Genomic DNA, 16,805 nt, shown 5'->3' with positions numbered 1-16,805 from the left:
GAATTGATGGTCTCTTTAGTTTGACCTCTGTCTGAAATCTCTACTCTGTTTTTGATATCATATCTAACCTCTTTTTTGTGCATTTGTATCCATTACGTTCTAATCATGGAAATAGATGATTTTTCCTATTTGTGGTCTTCTCTTTTCCCCTTAAATCAGTCCCTTTAACATTTCTTGTAGCACTGGTTTCTTGGTGACAAACTCCTTTAATTTTTGCTTGTCTGGGAAATTTTTGATCTCTCCTTCCATTTTGAATGATAACATTGCTGGGTAGAGTATTCTTGGTTGTAAGTTTTTTTCTTTTAGCACTCTAAATATATCATGCCACTCTCTTCTAGCCTGTACGGTTTCTGCTGAGAAGTCAGCTGATAGCCTTATGGGGTTTCCTTTGTATGTAACTTGACTTTCTCTTGCGGCTTTTAGGATTCTCTCTTTATTTTTAATTCTGGACATTTTGATTATGATGTGTCTTGGTGTGGGCCTCTTTGGGTTTATCTTGTTTGGGGCTCTCTGTGCTTCCTGTACCTGGATGTCTGTTTCCTTCCTTAGGTTAGGGAAGTTTTCATCTACTATTTCTTGAAATAGATTCTCTGCCCCTTTGTCTCGCTCTTCTCCTTCCGGGACACCTATAACACGGATGTTAGTGCGCCTGATGTTGTCCCATCAGGCTGTCCTTACTCTTTTTAATTCTTTTCTCTTTTACCTGTTCAGCTTGGGTAATTTCTTCTAGTCTTTCGTCCAGCTCGCAGATCCGTTCTTCCGTATCCTCTACTCTGCTTTTGAGTCCCTTTAGTGAATTTTTCATTTCCAGTATTGTATTCTTCATTTCTGATTGGTTATTTTTTATATCTTCCATTTCTTTGTTGACATTCTCACTGAGTTTATCTATTCTTCTCCCCAGATCAGTGAGCATCCTTAACGCTCTTAGTGTGAACTCTCTGTCGGGTAGGTTGTTCATTTCTGTTTCACTTAATTCCTTTTCTGGAGTTTTGTCTTGTTCCCTTACTTGGAATGTATTCCTTTGCCTCTTCATTTTGCCTCTTTCCCTGTGCTTGTGTCTACGTATTAGGTAGGTTAGGTACGTCTCATGCTCTTGGATAGGTGACCTTATGTAAGTGATGTCTTAGGATGCCTGCAGTGTGCTTCCCTCAGTTCTCAGTGTTCCAGGGGTGACCCCTATGTGGGCTACGTGTGTCCTTCGGTTGTGGCCTGTTTGCTCTCCCTGTAGGTGCCCAGGGAGGCCAAGTTATGCTCCTGGCCAGCTGTTGTAATGCTCAGCTGCTTGTAGTTGTTGTGGGCCCTTTGGTCTCTTTATCAGGTGTGGGGAGCCCCAGCACAGTTGGCTGCAAGTTCTAATACCACATTTGTGTTGCAGTATTTCTCTTAAGTGAGTAGGCCCCCAGCTGGCAGGTTGTTAGGCTCAGGGCCTTACAATTGCTATAAGCCTCCAGCCTTTAGGTCTCTTGTCAGCTCTCTGAGGATTGCAGCTGGGTGGGGCTGGCCTCAGGCACAGGAGCACCCAATTGTTTCAGGCTTTGGAAGGTGGGGCAAACCCCCTATGTGGGTCTTTGAGAAGCACAAGTCTTCTGCAGCTGACAAGCCTTGCCACCCACAGGTCCACACACACAGCCAACACAGTCCTGCCCCGTGTGTGCGCCCCAACCTCCCGAAGCAGGCCCAGTCTCTCCACGGCGGGAGCCCCACACACTCCACCACCGCCCCACACTCTCCACCCGCTCCTTGGGCATGCCCTGCCCCACTGAAGTCGGCTCAGTTGCCAGGCTGTAGAGAATCCAGTCACCAATCTGTGCAGGCCCACAAGTTGCCTGAGGGCTTGTTGGTGGGGCCAGTCTCTAGGGTGGGTTGCCTGCCCTGGCTGAGCTCGATTAAATCGGTGGGGCAGACCCTGGGCTAGCAGGCCTCAGGGAGACCTCCAATGGCGTCTGTGTCAGCACGCACACACCAGGCCACAACAATGGCCGCCGCCAATGTCCCAGTCCCTGGAGAGGTCTCAACTCTCACCGAGATGTACTCAGGGCCTATTAGGTGAGTCTCTTTTCACCAAAGCACTGTGCACCTTTCTTTCTGGTGATTTTAGGTTGCTTTCTGAAACGGGTGAGTTTGCGTGTCGGCCCTTTAAGAGCCGGTTTTAATTTCTTTGTGAACCAGCTTTTCTGGGGGTACTCCCAGAAAAGTGGCAGGCAAAGTCAGATATTATGCCACTTGTCTCGATTGTGCTGGGTCCACAGAATGCCCACAGCGGGGGCGCTCCCTGGCTCGGGGCCCCACTCCTCCAGGGAGGGCTGCGTACCTTTGTGCTGCTCCCCGGCGGCTGTGAGGCGCTGCGGCTTGTGAAGGCAGCGTTTTTCCTCTCCAGAAGGGAATTTCTGCCTCTTCCACCTCAATTAGGATTGTCGTTTGTTGCAGGAGTTCCTCTTATCCACTTTTCAGTTCTGTCTCAGGGGTAATTTTTGCACGAGTAGTTGTAAATTGGCTGTGTCTGCGGGAGGAGGTGAGTTCAGGGTCTGCCTACGCCGCCATCTTGACTTCTCCCCTCCCGAAAAGATCCCTTTATGTCTGATGACGAATAGTGTACTACCTATATTTTCCTCCAGGAGTTTTATACTTGCAGGTCTGACCTTCAGGTTTTTGATCCATTTTGAGTTAATTTTTGTGTATGGTGTAAGGTAAGGGTCTACTTTCATTCTTTTGCAAATGGCTGTCCGGTTTTCCCAACACCATTTATTGAAGAGACTTTCCTTTCTCCATTGTATGTTCTTAGCTCCTTTGTCAAAGATTAGCTGCCCGTAGATGTAAGGTCTTATTTCTGGGCTTTCAATTCTGTTCCATTGATCTCTGTGTCTGTTTTTGTATCAGTACCATGCTGTTTTGATTATTATAGCTTTTTAGTATATTTTGAAGTCAGGGATTGTGATGCCTCCAGCTTTGTTCTTTTTTCTCAGGATTGCTTTAGCTATTCAGGGTCTTTTGTTGCCCCATATGAATTTTAGTATTCTTTGTTCTGTTTCTGTGAAGAATGTCCTTGGGATTCTGATTGGGATTGCATTGCATCTGTAGATTGCTTTAGGTAGTATGGACATTTTAACTATATTTATTCTTCCAATCCAAGTGCATGGACTATTTTTCCATTTCTTTATGTCATCATTGATTTCACTCAATAATGTCTTATAGTTTTCATTGTATAGATCTTTCAGTTCCTTGGTTAAATTTATTCCTAGATATGTTGTTGTTTTTTTTTTTTATAATTTTTATTTATTTATTTTTTCCCCCCAAAGCCCCAGTAGATAATTGTATGTCATAGCTGCACATCCTTCTAGTTGCTGTATGTGGGATGCGGCCTCAGCGTGGCCGGATAAGCAGTGCGTCGGTGTGCACCCGGGATCCAAACCTGGGCCTCCAGCAGCAGAGAGCGCACACTTAACCGCTAAGCCACGGGCCGGCCCCTAGATATGTTGTTCTTTTTATTGCAATTGTAAATGAGATTGTCTTCTTGAGTTCTCTTTCTGTTAGTTTGTTGTTGGTATATAGAAATGCAACTGATTTCTGTAAGTTAATTTTGTAACCTGCAACTTTGCTGTAGTTGTTCATTATTTCTAATAGTTTTCCAATGGATTCTTTAGGGTTTTCTATATATAAGATCATGTCATGTGCAAACAGCGAGAGTTTCACTTCTTCGTTGCCTATTTGTATTCCTTTTATTCCTTTTTCTTGCCTACCTGCTCTGGCCAGAACCTCCAGTACTGTGTTGAATAAGGATGGCGAGAGTGTGCACCCTTGTCTTGTTCCTGTTTTCAGAGGGATGGCTTTCAGTTTTTCCCCGTTGAGTATGATGTTGGCTGTGGGTTTGTCATATATGGCCTTTATTATGTTAAGGTGCTTTCCTTCTATACCCATTTTGTTGAGAGTTTTTATCATAAGTGGGCTTTGTATCTTGTCAAATGCCTTCTCTGCATCTATTGAGATGATCATGTGGTTTTTATTCCTCGTTTTGTTAATGTAGTCTATCATATTGATTGATTTGCGGATGTTGAACCATCCCTGTATCCCTGGTATAAATCCTACTGGGTCATGGTGTATGATCTTTTTAATGTATTGCTGTATTTTGTTTGCCACATAAACTTAATTTTAAAAGTAAAAATTGAAGGTGTGAGAGTGAAAAGATGAAAAATTTATGTTAATTTTTAAAGCTAAATTGTTAAATTAAAAAAAATTTATTATACTCATGATAGTATCCTTTGATATAAAATCTATATAATAACCAGAGTTGGCAGCAATAAATTTAATAATGTTCCAGTATATGACTATACTTATAACTTTCGTCATGTTCTTCACATTTTCTATGCAGAGTTCAGATGACGAAGACTGTTCGGCAAAAGGAAGGAATCGTCACATTGTCGTCAATAAAGCAGAACTTGCTAACTCCATTGAAGTGTTAGAAAGCTTTAAATTGGCCAGAGAGAGCTGGGAGTTGCTCTATTCCCTAGAATTCCTTGACAAGGGTAAGAATATGTTTGTCATATTAGTGCTGTTTAATTTTTTATATAAAATAATTATGCTAAAAAAATCATTCTACTTGAAACGTCAGGTCACTTATGGCTAATTAGATTGATGACAGTAGTTCACACGTTGTATAGGACTCTTTTTTGTGCAGGATCGCTAATCAGTTATTAATATTCAAATAGCCATTTACCTCTTAGTTCCTGCTCTGGGTGTGTATTCTAATCAGGGTTGGGGTGCAGTGTGAGGGAAAGTTTGGGGTCTTTCTTTTAAATATTTGTATTGCTGGCGCAATACAAATTTGTTTGTGTTGTGCTTTTAGTCTGTCCTACTGCTCTGTGTCTTCCTTAAGCCACACGTAACTGAGAATACAAAAGATAACGCTGTTTTTATCTGCATTAACTCCATTGCCTGAAAAACTCAAAATCCAAATGCTACAGAGAGCCTGTTTTCTTCTGAGTATAGACATAAAGCTGGAGGGAGTTATTTTCTGTGCAATATTTATACTGTTGAGTATTTCAGCGTTACTTAGAGATCAGTAGCACTTTGCTAACCAGTGCATCTTTACTCTACTTTGGAATCAGGCCTGTTACCTTCCTTTTAGCCAGTGGACACTCGTCCCCTGTCTGCTTCTGTCTCTGCCTACACAGAGCCCTTGCTCAGATGTGTCATGTCGTATTTTCTAAGTAAACACAGCGTCATTCGGTTTCTCCTTGTCACATCCAAAATTGTGAACGTGTGTGTGAGTTCTGGAGGGTATTTTCCTTTAGTTATAAATTGACTTTTTAAAAATTGATTAAAACTTTTAATATCATATATTTATTATTTTAAGTAGGTGAGAATAAGACAAGACCCTTTTCTGCGGAAAGCAGAGTACTTTAAAAGATAAATGAGGTAATAGGTGAAGCATTTTGAACACCTCTTGGCACATGGCATGTGTTTAGTAAATGTTGGTGCCTAATAAAAATAGTGCTTGTGAATTACTGGTAAGTAGCGTGTTGTAACTTCACTGTCTGAGTGAGATTCTGGACCATTGTTTTAGAAATCAGGGTCTAAAGTTACCATCCATTTTTTGGTAATTTGCCTCTCTGATTGCTATTCTCTCTTGCTGGATTTGTTAAGTCTTGTTTTCTGCTTCCATGTTACATATTTTTGGTAAATTTTCTTTTGAATTCTTGCTTAGAATTTACAAGAATTTGTTTGGCATGGAAGACGGATACTTGGCTTTGGTTAAGAGTCTTCCTCACCGATATGATCATCTATCAGGTAGAGTAATGCATGTTGTAAGTTCCTGTGTCTGTCCAGGATGATGTTCTTGTGAGCTGTCTTCAGCATGCAAGTTGTGTATGTTCCCTCTGTGGACCAGTCTGTGCTCTGAAGACGGATGTTCTGCCTTCAGTGGCAGAGGGTTTATCGTCCACTTTCATCTCAAAATAACTCCAAAATGACAAGGCCACATCTTCTGTGTTACTTTTGGTGTGTCTAGTCACACTCCTCTGTAAAAGTAAGATTTTTACTTTTCAGTAAAAGGTGAGTGTTTCTCACCTCTCCTCTCTACTCTGGTGGAGTCTTTCTGCCTTGCTCAACTGTTCTTGAGCCGCTCAGGTCTAGAATGGAGAGAGTAGATCATTCACTAACGAGATGAAGAGCTTCCAGCCTTTGTTGTTGAAATGGACAGGTTGCTGCTTCCATCCTTCAGGAGTGAGAAGTGGTGTTAGGAGTAAAATATTTATAAAGAAATGGTGTATCCAAAAGTACTTATCACAGGGCTTGTGTAATTTTATTTCGTCTTAAGAATTAGACTAGAAAGACTGTTGCTAAGTCTCCGCTTTCCTCCTCAGATGATCGAGCAGAGCTATCTTATTTCTGTTTGCTTGCTAGTTGATTAATTAACTCAAGATTTTTTTTTTAATGGCTGTGTTTTTTCCCTCCTTACTGTTTTGTCTTTATAAGGGTCAATATAAAAAGGCAATAGCCAGCCTGCATCACTTAGCAGCTCTGCAAGGATCGCTTCCTCAGCCGCAGATCACGGGACAGGGGACCTTGGAGCATCAGAGGGCACTCATCCAGCTGGCGACTTGCCACTTTGCCCTGGGGGAGTACAGAGTGAGTATGCACCGTGCACGGGGCCCTCAGGTGCCCTCAGCTACCCTGGGGCTTTCTCTTCTTCCTGGAGTGGCTTTTTAATTCAGTGCATGTTTATTTGAAATTTGATCTTCCTGCTGGTGAAAAATCTTGATTTTGTTTTACTTAATTTTCTCTTTGCTATAGCTTACCTGAAATTAGACTTTATTACTTTTCACATTTCCTGTTCATTATTCCACTTTGTTGGAGGATGATTTTTTTTTTTTTTACTTTCTTGCCTGGAATCCCTTTAGGGTGGGATCAGTCCTGTTGTACTTGGACAGAAGAGGCCTTTACCAAGTGAGAAATGGAGGATTGACATTGGCTTATCTGAAGCTCAGATTCTCTTTTTACATGGTGATGACCCCTCCTAGGAGTGTTGCAGGAGCAGATGTATAAACGGGTCTATTTCCTTGCTGATTATGAGCCCTCCTCCTGCGGGTTGGGGACTGTGTTCGTTCACTGTGAATCTCTCACAGCACCTGCCACAGGGGTTTGCCCAGCATTGATACTCAGTAGATGCTTGAATTCAATTGAAATGATAAGCACATTCTTTATATATGTAGGTACCAGATAAATCAAGGCCACAACTTTTTTTTTTTTTTGTGAGGAAGATCAGCCCTGAGCTAACATCTATGCCAATCCTCCTCTTTTTGCTGAGGAAGACTGGCCCTGGGCTAACATCTGTGCCCATCTTCCTCCACTTTATATGGGACGCTGCCCTAGCATGGCTTGACGAGTGGTGCATCAGTGTGCGCCCGGGATCCAAACCCGGGCCTCCAGCAGCGGAGCGCACGCACTTAACCACTGCGCCACGGGCCCGGCCCCCAAGGCCACAACTTTAACACGCAAACTCTGATTACTTCTCATCTCTCTATGTGTAAGTTGATTACTTTGTGATTAAAAACCCTAAAGTAAGTTTTTTAACTTGAACTTTATAATATGGTATATAATTTGCCATGATGATTTTTAGAAAGAAACAATTAGTCTGTAAAGTATGTGCATTAAAAATTGAAAATGCTTTTCTACCATCATTTATGTAACTATCAGTTACGTAATTCTAAGTTTCGATTAATTCCTTCTGAGAACTTAAAAGAAAACCCATATTTACCCACAGATACACATATATCGTGTAGAATTAGACAGCTGTACCGTGCGCTACTGTTCTGCATTGTAATGGGGACTATAAAATAAGCTGGTAGATTTGATGAAGCGCCAACTCCTTTTTGAGGGCTTCAGTTACCTCCTCTTAGCTGATCACTGTTAGGCCTACGTCTGTGGTTTCTAACTTAACCTGATTGCTGGGTCTCTAACTGTGTGTCTTCAGCTCAGACTCAACATGTCTGGATGTGCATTTCCTTAGTTCTTGGGCCCTGTCGAATCCTGGTCGACTCTTACTCTAGCTAATCCTTTTGGTTCTTCCAGTGCAATTCTAGTATCTTTGGTGTACTGCCTTGTATTTCCATGGCCACCACCCTAACCCATGGCTTGTAACTGAGGTTTCTGCGTGTAATCTTTTCCCCACCCCATGAATGATGGTCACTGCTGTCTAAAATAGTGCTGTCATCGTTGCACTTGACTGAAGTATGGACTTTCTCTGTGCCCAGAGGTGAACTATGTGTGGGGGAGGAAGACAAGCAGAGTGTGTGCAAGGTGGGACCCCTACATTCAAGGGCATATAATCTGAGTTAGAGAGAGAAGTGCAAGGATCTATATAAGAGTTAAAAATCCAGTATAAAGTAGTGTGCTTCAGACATGTGCACAGTAGGCATTCAGGGAAGGGCATTTTCACCAGGGTCCCTGTAGTCAAGGAAAGACTTAAAGAAAAGATCGGCTGGAGGTGGGCGTTGCAGCATGGTGGCATTTAGCCATCCTGCAACAAGTGGCCCCGCCACTTAACCAGCTCTGTGACCCGAAGCAGGTTACCTCTCAAGACCGGCTCACTCCAGACTTCAAGTTCTTAACTACCAAGCTGCCGATCTCAAAGCTAGAGCTTTATAGCCTGTGGCCATGGAGGGGTTCTATATGTGCCCAGATACCGACCCCCTCAGCCCTTGGGGCAGTTAGCTTTGACTTTGGGCGGCCAGAGCCCCCAGGTTGTTTGCTGCCAGCTCTGAGCAACCTGACAAATATTCTTTTCTGGATGTGCCAAGACATGAAAAAAGTTGGGAAGCATGGGTTTAAGACTCCGCTTCCTCTTAATAAGAGGGTTGAGCCTGACACGTAGAAGATGCTCCTAAATGGAATCAGATTATTACTACTAGAATTTGAATAGGTGGACAGAAGGTGAGCAGTGATGCCTTCCTCTGTGTGGATCGAGGCCAGCCTGCTGAGTGTGGCATTCAAGGCCTCCCTTTGTCCCCAGCACTGCATCTGTCCAGTCTGTGTCTGTATTTCCTAAACCTACTCCCTCACCAAGTAAATCACCTAAACCAATAAGCAACCCTCCCTCACATCTCTCTCTCCTCCTTTGAAAGCCTTTTTTCTCTTTTGCATACTCCAAATCCTTCTCCTCTTTAAGGCTTACATCAGCATAACCTTCCTGCCTGAAACCGTTCCTGCTGGTTTAGCCTGCGTGTATTTCTGCTTCATTGTGGATTATGCTCTGTTACACCGCTCGGTCCTCTACTGTATGTCCCCTTCTGTTAATGTTTCTCTTCAGTGAGTTAGTAAATGTCTTTGAGACAAGGACATGCTTCTTTTGGATACGGCTGGGCTGTGACACACCTTGGTAGTTTACTTAATACTTGATTAATTTTTAAGTTTTGTTTTCTTATTTTTTAGCAAGAAATGAGTCATTGTTCCCTCAAAGTCCTAGTACTTAGATTTACCCTTGGTTATATTTTCTTCCTGCGCTGTTGAGCAGCCAGTGCTGACCACGTAAGTGCTGCCCATCTCTGAGTACAGGTGTACGGAGCACAGGTCGCCCAGTTGTAGGCTGCGCATGCATCAGTGTTATGTGGATTTGGTTCAGTCAGAAAACTTTATATTAGTCCCTTTTGTTCTTATCTTCTATAGATGACATGTGAGAAAGTCCTTGATTTGATGTGCTACATGGTACTCCCCATTCAAGATGGAGGCAAGTCACAGGAAGAACCCTCAAAAATAAAGCCCAAGTTTAGAAAAGGTACTGTGACAAGTTATTTTGTAAAAATAGCTTTCGGACCCAAAGCTGGGAAATTTTTACAATTCCTGGTAAGATAATAGTGTGTGATCTGCAGGGCTTGACAAGTTGTATAAAAAGAGAATCTCTTGCCAAGCTATTCCTTGGCTCTGATTTCATGAGCAGCTATAAACGTCTTTCTTCCACAGCTCTCTTCACTTCGTGAGTTTATCTCTGTGAAGAATGTCAGTGAACTCCTTTTTCTATCTTTACAAATTCTAGGAAAATTCATACATGACTAGTTAAGAAGTAGCTCTTGGCATCTCCCTCTTGGACTATTTTGAGCCTCCACCCCAAGTCACACATTGCTTGAAAACTATGTAAATTGCGTTGTAATGCTCATATAAGAAAGGAAGAAAGACTCACTGTCACTGATTTACGTTTCCACCTTAAAAATTAGAAAAAGATAAGTAAATTAAACTCAAAGAAAGTAGAGGACAGGAAGTAATAATGATAAGAGCAGAAATCATGAAATAGAAAATGAAATAGAGAAAATTAATAAAGCCAAAAGTTGCTTTTCGAAAAAAATTGATAAACCCCTAGTAAGATTGATCGAGCAGAAGTGAACACAAATTACCAATATCAGGAATGAAAGGACTGTCACTACAGATCCTACTGAAATCAAAAGGACGTTAAGAGAATAAGTTAGAATAACTTTATGCCAATAAATTCAACGATTTAGATGAAATGGAAAAATTCCTTGAAAAACGCAACTTAGCAAAACCGACACAAAATGAGAGAGAAAATCTGAATGTTCTTATATCTGTCAAAGACATTAAATTTGTTATCAGAAACCTTCCCACAAAGAAAACTCCAGGTCCAAATGGCTGCACTGGTGAATCCTATCGAGCATTTAGAAGAATTAACACCAGTCCCACGCATACTCGAGAAAATAGAGAAACAGGGAACACTTCCCAATTCAGTTTGTAAGGCCGACACAACCCTGAGAGCAAAAGCAAGCAAGAGCATTACGAGAAAAGAACATTAAAGGCCAGTATCCGTTGTGAACAGACGCCAAAATCCTTAACAAAATGTTAGTAAATCGAATATGGCAATACGTAAGGAGGGTGATACACGTGACCAAGTACACCAGGAAGGCAGAGGAGGGTTAACGTGGGAAATCAATCACTGTAATTCACCACATTAACAGGTTAAAGGGGAAAAGTCATGTGATTGTCTCCATAGATGCAGACAGAATTCAGTCATGTCTGTGTTTGTCATTCATGATTTAAACAAAACTTAGCAAACTAGAAATAGGAGAAAACTTCGTCATACTTAACTATGAAACACTCAGTGCCTCCCCCAAGGTGAGCAACATACAGGGATGTCGGCTTGCACCACTTCAACATGCTGGAGATTCTGGCCAACACAATAGGCAAGAACAAGAAATCAAGGTTGAGAAATGCTGCCTTAATTCACAGCTACATGTTTGGCTACACAGAAAAGCCTAAGGAGTCTCCAAATAGAGTAACATCAAAAACATAAAGTACATAGGGGTGAATTTAATGAAAGATGTGGAAAATCACGTTTGTAGATCAGGAGACTCAGTATTGTTAGGGTACCAGTATTCCCCAAATGTTTCTATAGATTCAGTGCAATCCCAGTCAAAATCCCAGCAGACTTTTTTTCCAGTAGAATTGGCAAGCTGATTCTAAAATGTATATAGAGATAGAATCTAGAATAGCCAAAATAGTTTTGAAAAAGATGAACAAAATTAGACAGCTTACCTTACCTGATGGGAAGACTTAACATAAAGCTACAGTTATCCAGATGTTATTGGTATAAGAATGGAAAATTCAGAAATAGACCCACACAGTTATGGGCAAATGATTTTCAATGAAGGCACAGAAGTAATTTAATGGAGAACGGAAACCTCCTACCTCACATTATTCACAAAAATTAATTTGAGATAGAGCAGAGACTAAATAAAAAAGCTAAAATAACACTTTTTAGAAGAAAATATCTTTGCAACTGGAAGCAGGTAGATTTCTTAGGACACTAAAAGGATTCTAGAAGATGAGAGCATGACAGTTTTGATAATTACTGAAGCTCTTTGAGGTACAGGGGAGTTCCTTATACTATTCAGTTTACTTTGTATATGTTCGAAATTTTCCATAACAAAAGGTTTAACAAAAAAAAAATATGGCCCAGACTCCTTCAAAACTTAAGTATCTCTGTGGAACAGAAACAGATCTGGTGGGTAAGACTTGACCTAGTTGACGTGAAGACTTACTTTAAAGCTACACTAATTAAGAAAGCATAGTATTGGCATAAGGATTGACCAGTAGAACAGAATAGAGAAACAGGTGGCATTTCAGTTCAATGGGGGAGGAGTGAATTTATCCTGTAAGTGGTACTGGGACAATGGATGATCCAAATGGAAAAACAACAGCAAAAATGAGATCCCTCCTTCATATATACAAAGATCTTTCAAATTTTAAGACTTAAACATGAAAACTAAAACTTTTAAACTTAAAAAAATCTTTGTGCCTTCTAGTTAGAGAAGGATTTGGGCTACAAAGAGCACAAAACATAAAGGAAAAGATTAGTAAATTGGATCACATTAAAATTAAAATACCAACAAAAGATACTATGATCCAAGTGAAAAGATAGGCCATAGACTACAAGAAAGTTGTCCAGCACATATAATCAAAAACATGTACTATCCAGAATTTTGAAAGTGTTGCTTCAAACCAGTAAGAAACAAATAACCAACCCCTCATAGAAAAACAGACAAAAATTATGAACAAGAAGCAGAAGCAAAAATCTCGATGGACAGAAACTATTTGAAAAGATTCTCAACCTGTTAGTAATGGGAAATTTAGATTAAAACCACAAGCTACCATGTCACAGACATCACAGTGCAGAGGCTGAGGAGCAGCAGTGCTGACTGTCAGCGTGTGGGGACACGTGCTGCCCATGTGCTTCTGGACGGTGTGCAGATCACACAGTTGCTTTGGACACCAGTCTAGCAGTACCAGGTTGAACATCTCATTACCTGGTGATACGCCTCTTCTAGTTATACTTCTTAGATCAGTGATTGTCAAACCTGGGTCCTCCCCCTCTGGGAAGTGTGAAATTCACTTCTGGTGAAATTACCAGAAATTTTCTTTTTAATGAGATAGACTATACTAATACTATTAAGATGAGTGCATCTCCAGTAAAAAGAGTAAATTTTATTTCATCAACCTTTTGTTGTAGATGTATAAACATGTGTAAGTATGTGTGTACAGAACCCCCATGTAAAAAGTGTATTCATTTTTTGCTCTTTGCCCTCAGGGTGGAGAAGGATTTAGGATGTAAAGAGCACACATCATAAAGGAAAGGATTAAGGTCTTGGTTTGAAAAATCATTGCCTAAAGTTTTTTCCACAAGTGCACAGGAAAATAGATATAAGAATGTTTACGGCCAGCCCCGATGGCCTGGTGGTTAACTTCGGCACGCTCTGCTTTGGCGGCCCAGGTTTGGTTCCCTGGTGCGGACTTACACCACTCATCAGCAGCCATGCTGTGAGGGCAGCTCACATACAAAATAGAGGAAAATTGGCAATAGATGTTACCTCAGGACGAATCTGCCTTAGCAGGAAAAAAAAAAAAAGATTGTTTATTTCGGCATTGTAATAGTGAAAAATTGAAAATCACAGTGTCTACCATAAAAGAATGGATAAATCAATTGTGGTATATATAAACAACAGAATACTATATAACATTGAAAATCAATAAACTAGAGCTACAGGTATTAGTATCAAAAAAGCAATTCACAGAAGGATACATAGCATGTGACACCATTTATGTAGTAGGCATTCCTCTTGTTTATGAATACAAATTTCTGTGTTAAAAGTATGTAATATGCATAGGAATGAAAAACATCACATTCAGAACAATGGTTACCTCTGGGGAGGGTGGAAGAGAATGGGATTGGAAAAGGTACACAAGAGGCTTCAACTGAATTTGTGATACTTTATATTAAAATCTTTAAAAATTAAAGCAAAATGTTAACATTTCATAAAGCTGAGTGGTAAGCACACTGGTGTTTGTAATATTCTCTAGATAATTTTCTATATATTTGAAATGTTTTATAATAAAAAGTATTTAAGCAACTTTAGGAAAGAAGGTTGATAATGAAATCAAGAGACCATTCAAAAACCAATTTCACCATCACCAAATATAATTGTGGTTTATGTTTGAAATCATGTGACTGTTGCTTATCTTTTTTTTAAGTAAAGCATCTTAAACATTTACTTTTCAAAGCTGTTTTCTTTGATAATAACAAGCATATTGTGGACTTTTGTTTTAGGTTCGGATCTGAAGCTTCTGCCTTGTACCAGCAAGGCCATCATGCCGTACTGCCTGCATTTGATGTTAGCTTGTTTTAAGGTAAGCGTCAAGTTGATTAGTGTGAAAGAAATTTAATTTAGAATATTGTTCTGATGATCTGGAATGGCTTGACTCGAGAGCCTTGAGAAGGGATGTTAGTTTAGTCCTTCAGTGGTGCAGTGGGGAAGGCACGCGGCCTAGGAATTCACGAATGTTGCTAGTCTCCACTGCACTGGGCAGAGAGGGGTAGGAAACCATCCCCATCCTCGAGAAGTCTGCAGACGCTAGCGGGACAGATACGCAAATAACCTTGCCTACGGTCGTGTTCAGTAAATATTTTATGAATTAATATACAAGTCAGAATATATTAGCTGCCAAAGAAGGGAATTCAAATGCTGTTGGGTTCATAGAGGGGTGGTGAGTTTATCACCATGAAGATAGGGTGGGGGAAAGCGTTGCAGGCATTAGGATGAACCCCAGCAGAGGCCCAGCAGAGCTGGAGGAGTTCGTGAACTATTGAAAGAAGGCCAGGCCCTGGGCTGCAGGTGGAGGGGAGCCTTAGAGTCGACAGGCTCTGTTGTCTCATGAAGGTTTGTGAGCGGGAGAGCAGCAATGGCGGGTCTCCACTTCAGGGCGGTAATTCCCACACATAACTCATCATCAGGAGCACTTGGGGCAACAGAAACAGTTTGGAGTGTGCTTTTACGCCTAGCTGCTCATTTAAAAGAGAAAGTCCTTTGGCTTTTTCTCCAGTTCACTCTCCTGTTTCCTTCCTGCCTGCGCACTTTCTTCTCCCAGCCCCATGTTCTGAAACCCCTCTCCCTTCAATGGCTTCTTACCCACCCTCCTCCCCTAACTGTCTCATTAAAAGAAGTCCCCAAATTCCTCTCTCTGTCACACAGAACCACTCCACTTTCTCTTGCCTTTATTCCCAAGTTCATAGCCTCGGGCCCAGCCTGCATGTCCAGCTCCCATCAAGATGCTCATGTGAACATACTGCCAGCGACCCTGGTCCCAGTGTGGGGGAGCCAAGGACTCCCTTCCTCTGTAGGCAGCTGTGATGTTTGCAAGGCAGGCTTGTTTGCTGCTTTGTTCCCTTCTCACTCTGGTGAACTTTGTCCCACATTTTCATGAACAGCATTTTTTTAGAAAGTGATGTTTGGTGTATTTTAGATTATTCCATGATTTCCTCTCCTTGTGTGTCTGCGTAAATCCTTGTCTTACAGCTCAGAGCTTTCACTGACAGCAGGGACGACATGGCCCTGGGGCATGTGATCGTATTGCTTCAGCAAGAGTGGCCACGGGGAGAGAATCTTTTCCTGAAAGCCGTCAATAAGATTTGCCAGCACGGAAATTTCCAATATGAGAATTTTTTCAATTATGTTACAAGTATCCTTTTTCTTGTTTAAGCATAAGAAATTCTGATTTTTTTTTTTTTTAGAACGAACGCATGGTACAAAAAAGAATGAACCATTCAGGGTAGAAATAGTGGTTTTTGCTATTTTGGGGCATAAAAAAAGAATGGTGATTAAAAATGGGACTGTGGCAGTTGGTCTTTTGAAAGTCATAAAAGGCTTCAAAGAGGTAATGCAGGAAATCGGGAATATCACCAACCCTGTTCCATTTTCCACTTCCAGCGACTTCTAGGAAGGTATGCAAGATGCCTGAAGTAATAGCCTACAGGTTCCTAACAGGCTCCAAGTGGCTGGTTTGGCCATAGAATATAATGGTTCATTGACTTTCATCTATCAGAAGAGGGCTTCCTGTGGCCTCTCCTGGGTGTTGGCTGTCCCCTGGGATCAGTTGTTAGCGGACCATGCCCTACCCATCATAGCTGCTGCTGAGTGCTCAGCACAGATGCTGCCCAACCCAGCAGTTGCTTTCAGCTATGAGGAGTGTCATATTTCATACCGTTTATTAAGGAAAGACCACCTTAGAATAGAAGGTTATGCATCAGTTGGGTATTTATACTTCTTTGCGTGTCTTGGTACATTATTTTGAGTTGCAAGGAATCTAATATCCTTGTCCACATGCCTAGAGCAATAGTTCTTTTTTTTTTTTTTTTTTTAAAGATTTTATTTATTTATTTTTCCCCCCCAAAGCCCCAGTAGATAGTTGTATGTCATAGTTGCACATTCTTCTAGCTGCTGTATGTGGGACGCGGCCTCAGCATGGCCAGAGAAGCGGTGTGTCGGTGCGCGCCCGGGATCCGAACCCGGGCCGCCAGCAGCAGAGCGCACGCACTTAACCGCTAAGCCACGGGGCCGGCCCGAGCAATAGTTCTTAGCCATTTTGGGGGATACCACACCCCCACTGCCTCTTTCGTTTCTTATTAAGAAAACAAAAGGGACGGCCTGGTGGCGTAGTGGTTGAGTTTGGTGGGCTCTGCTTTGCTGGCCCGGGTTTGCGGGTTCAGATCCCAGGCGTGGACCCACACCACTCGTTGGTGGCAATGCTGTGGTGGCGACCCACATACAAAATAGAGGAGGATTAGCACAGATGTTAGCTCAGGGCGAATCTTCCTCAGCAAAAAAAAAAAAGAAAGAAAACAAAAGATTTTGTTCTTATGATTGTGTAGAATCTGTCTAATTATCATCTATATGAAAAACATGCTTATCTTTGTGAGGCACTTTGGCTGGTATAAGAATCATCAGTTTTGGAGTCAGATGGACCTGGGTTCCAGT

At 41.6% G+C, this 16,805-nt stretch overlaps 1 protein-coding gene across 4 annotated transcripts in view; it reads left to right on the top strand.

Moving 5' to 3' along the window:
* The window catches only part of INTS10 (integrator complex subunit 10), a 40,195-nt gene that overhangs the window by 17,394 nt on the left and 5,996 nt on the right, over positions 1 to 16,805 (top strand). For all 4 annotated transcript variants that reach the window (XM_004444126.3, XM_014795920.2, XM_087418615.1 and 1 more), the window contains 6 exons: positions 4,367 to 4,520; positions 5,702 to 5,784; positions 6,472 to 6,624; positions 9,661 to 9,769; positions 14,102 to 14,181; positions 15,348 to 15,510. In XM_004444126.3, the coding sequence (XP_004444183.2) occupies positions 4,367 to 4,520; positions 5,702 to 5,784; positions 6,472 to 6,624; positions 9,661 to 9,769; positions 14,102 to 14,181; positions 15,348 to 15,510 (742 nt within the window). The remainder of the gene's footprint in view (positions 1 to 4,366; positions 4,521 to 5,701; positions 5,785 to 6,471; positions 6,625 to 9,660; positions 9,770 to 14,101; positions 14,182 to 15,347; positions 15,511 to 16,805) is intronic.

This window comes from Ceratotherium simum, chromosome 28 (genome assembly GCF_057802395.1).
Source record: "Ceratotherium simum simum isolate JZ-2026a chromosome 28, ASM5780239v1, whole genome shotgun sequence".
Taxonomy (NCBI): Eukaryota; Metazoa; Chordata; class Mammalia; order Perissodactyla; family Rhinocerotidae; genus Ceratotherium; species Ceratotherium simum.
This window is presented reverse-complemented; position numbering and strand designations above follow the sequence as displayed.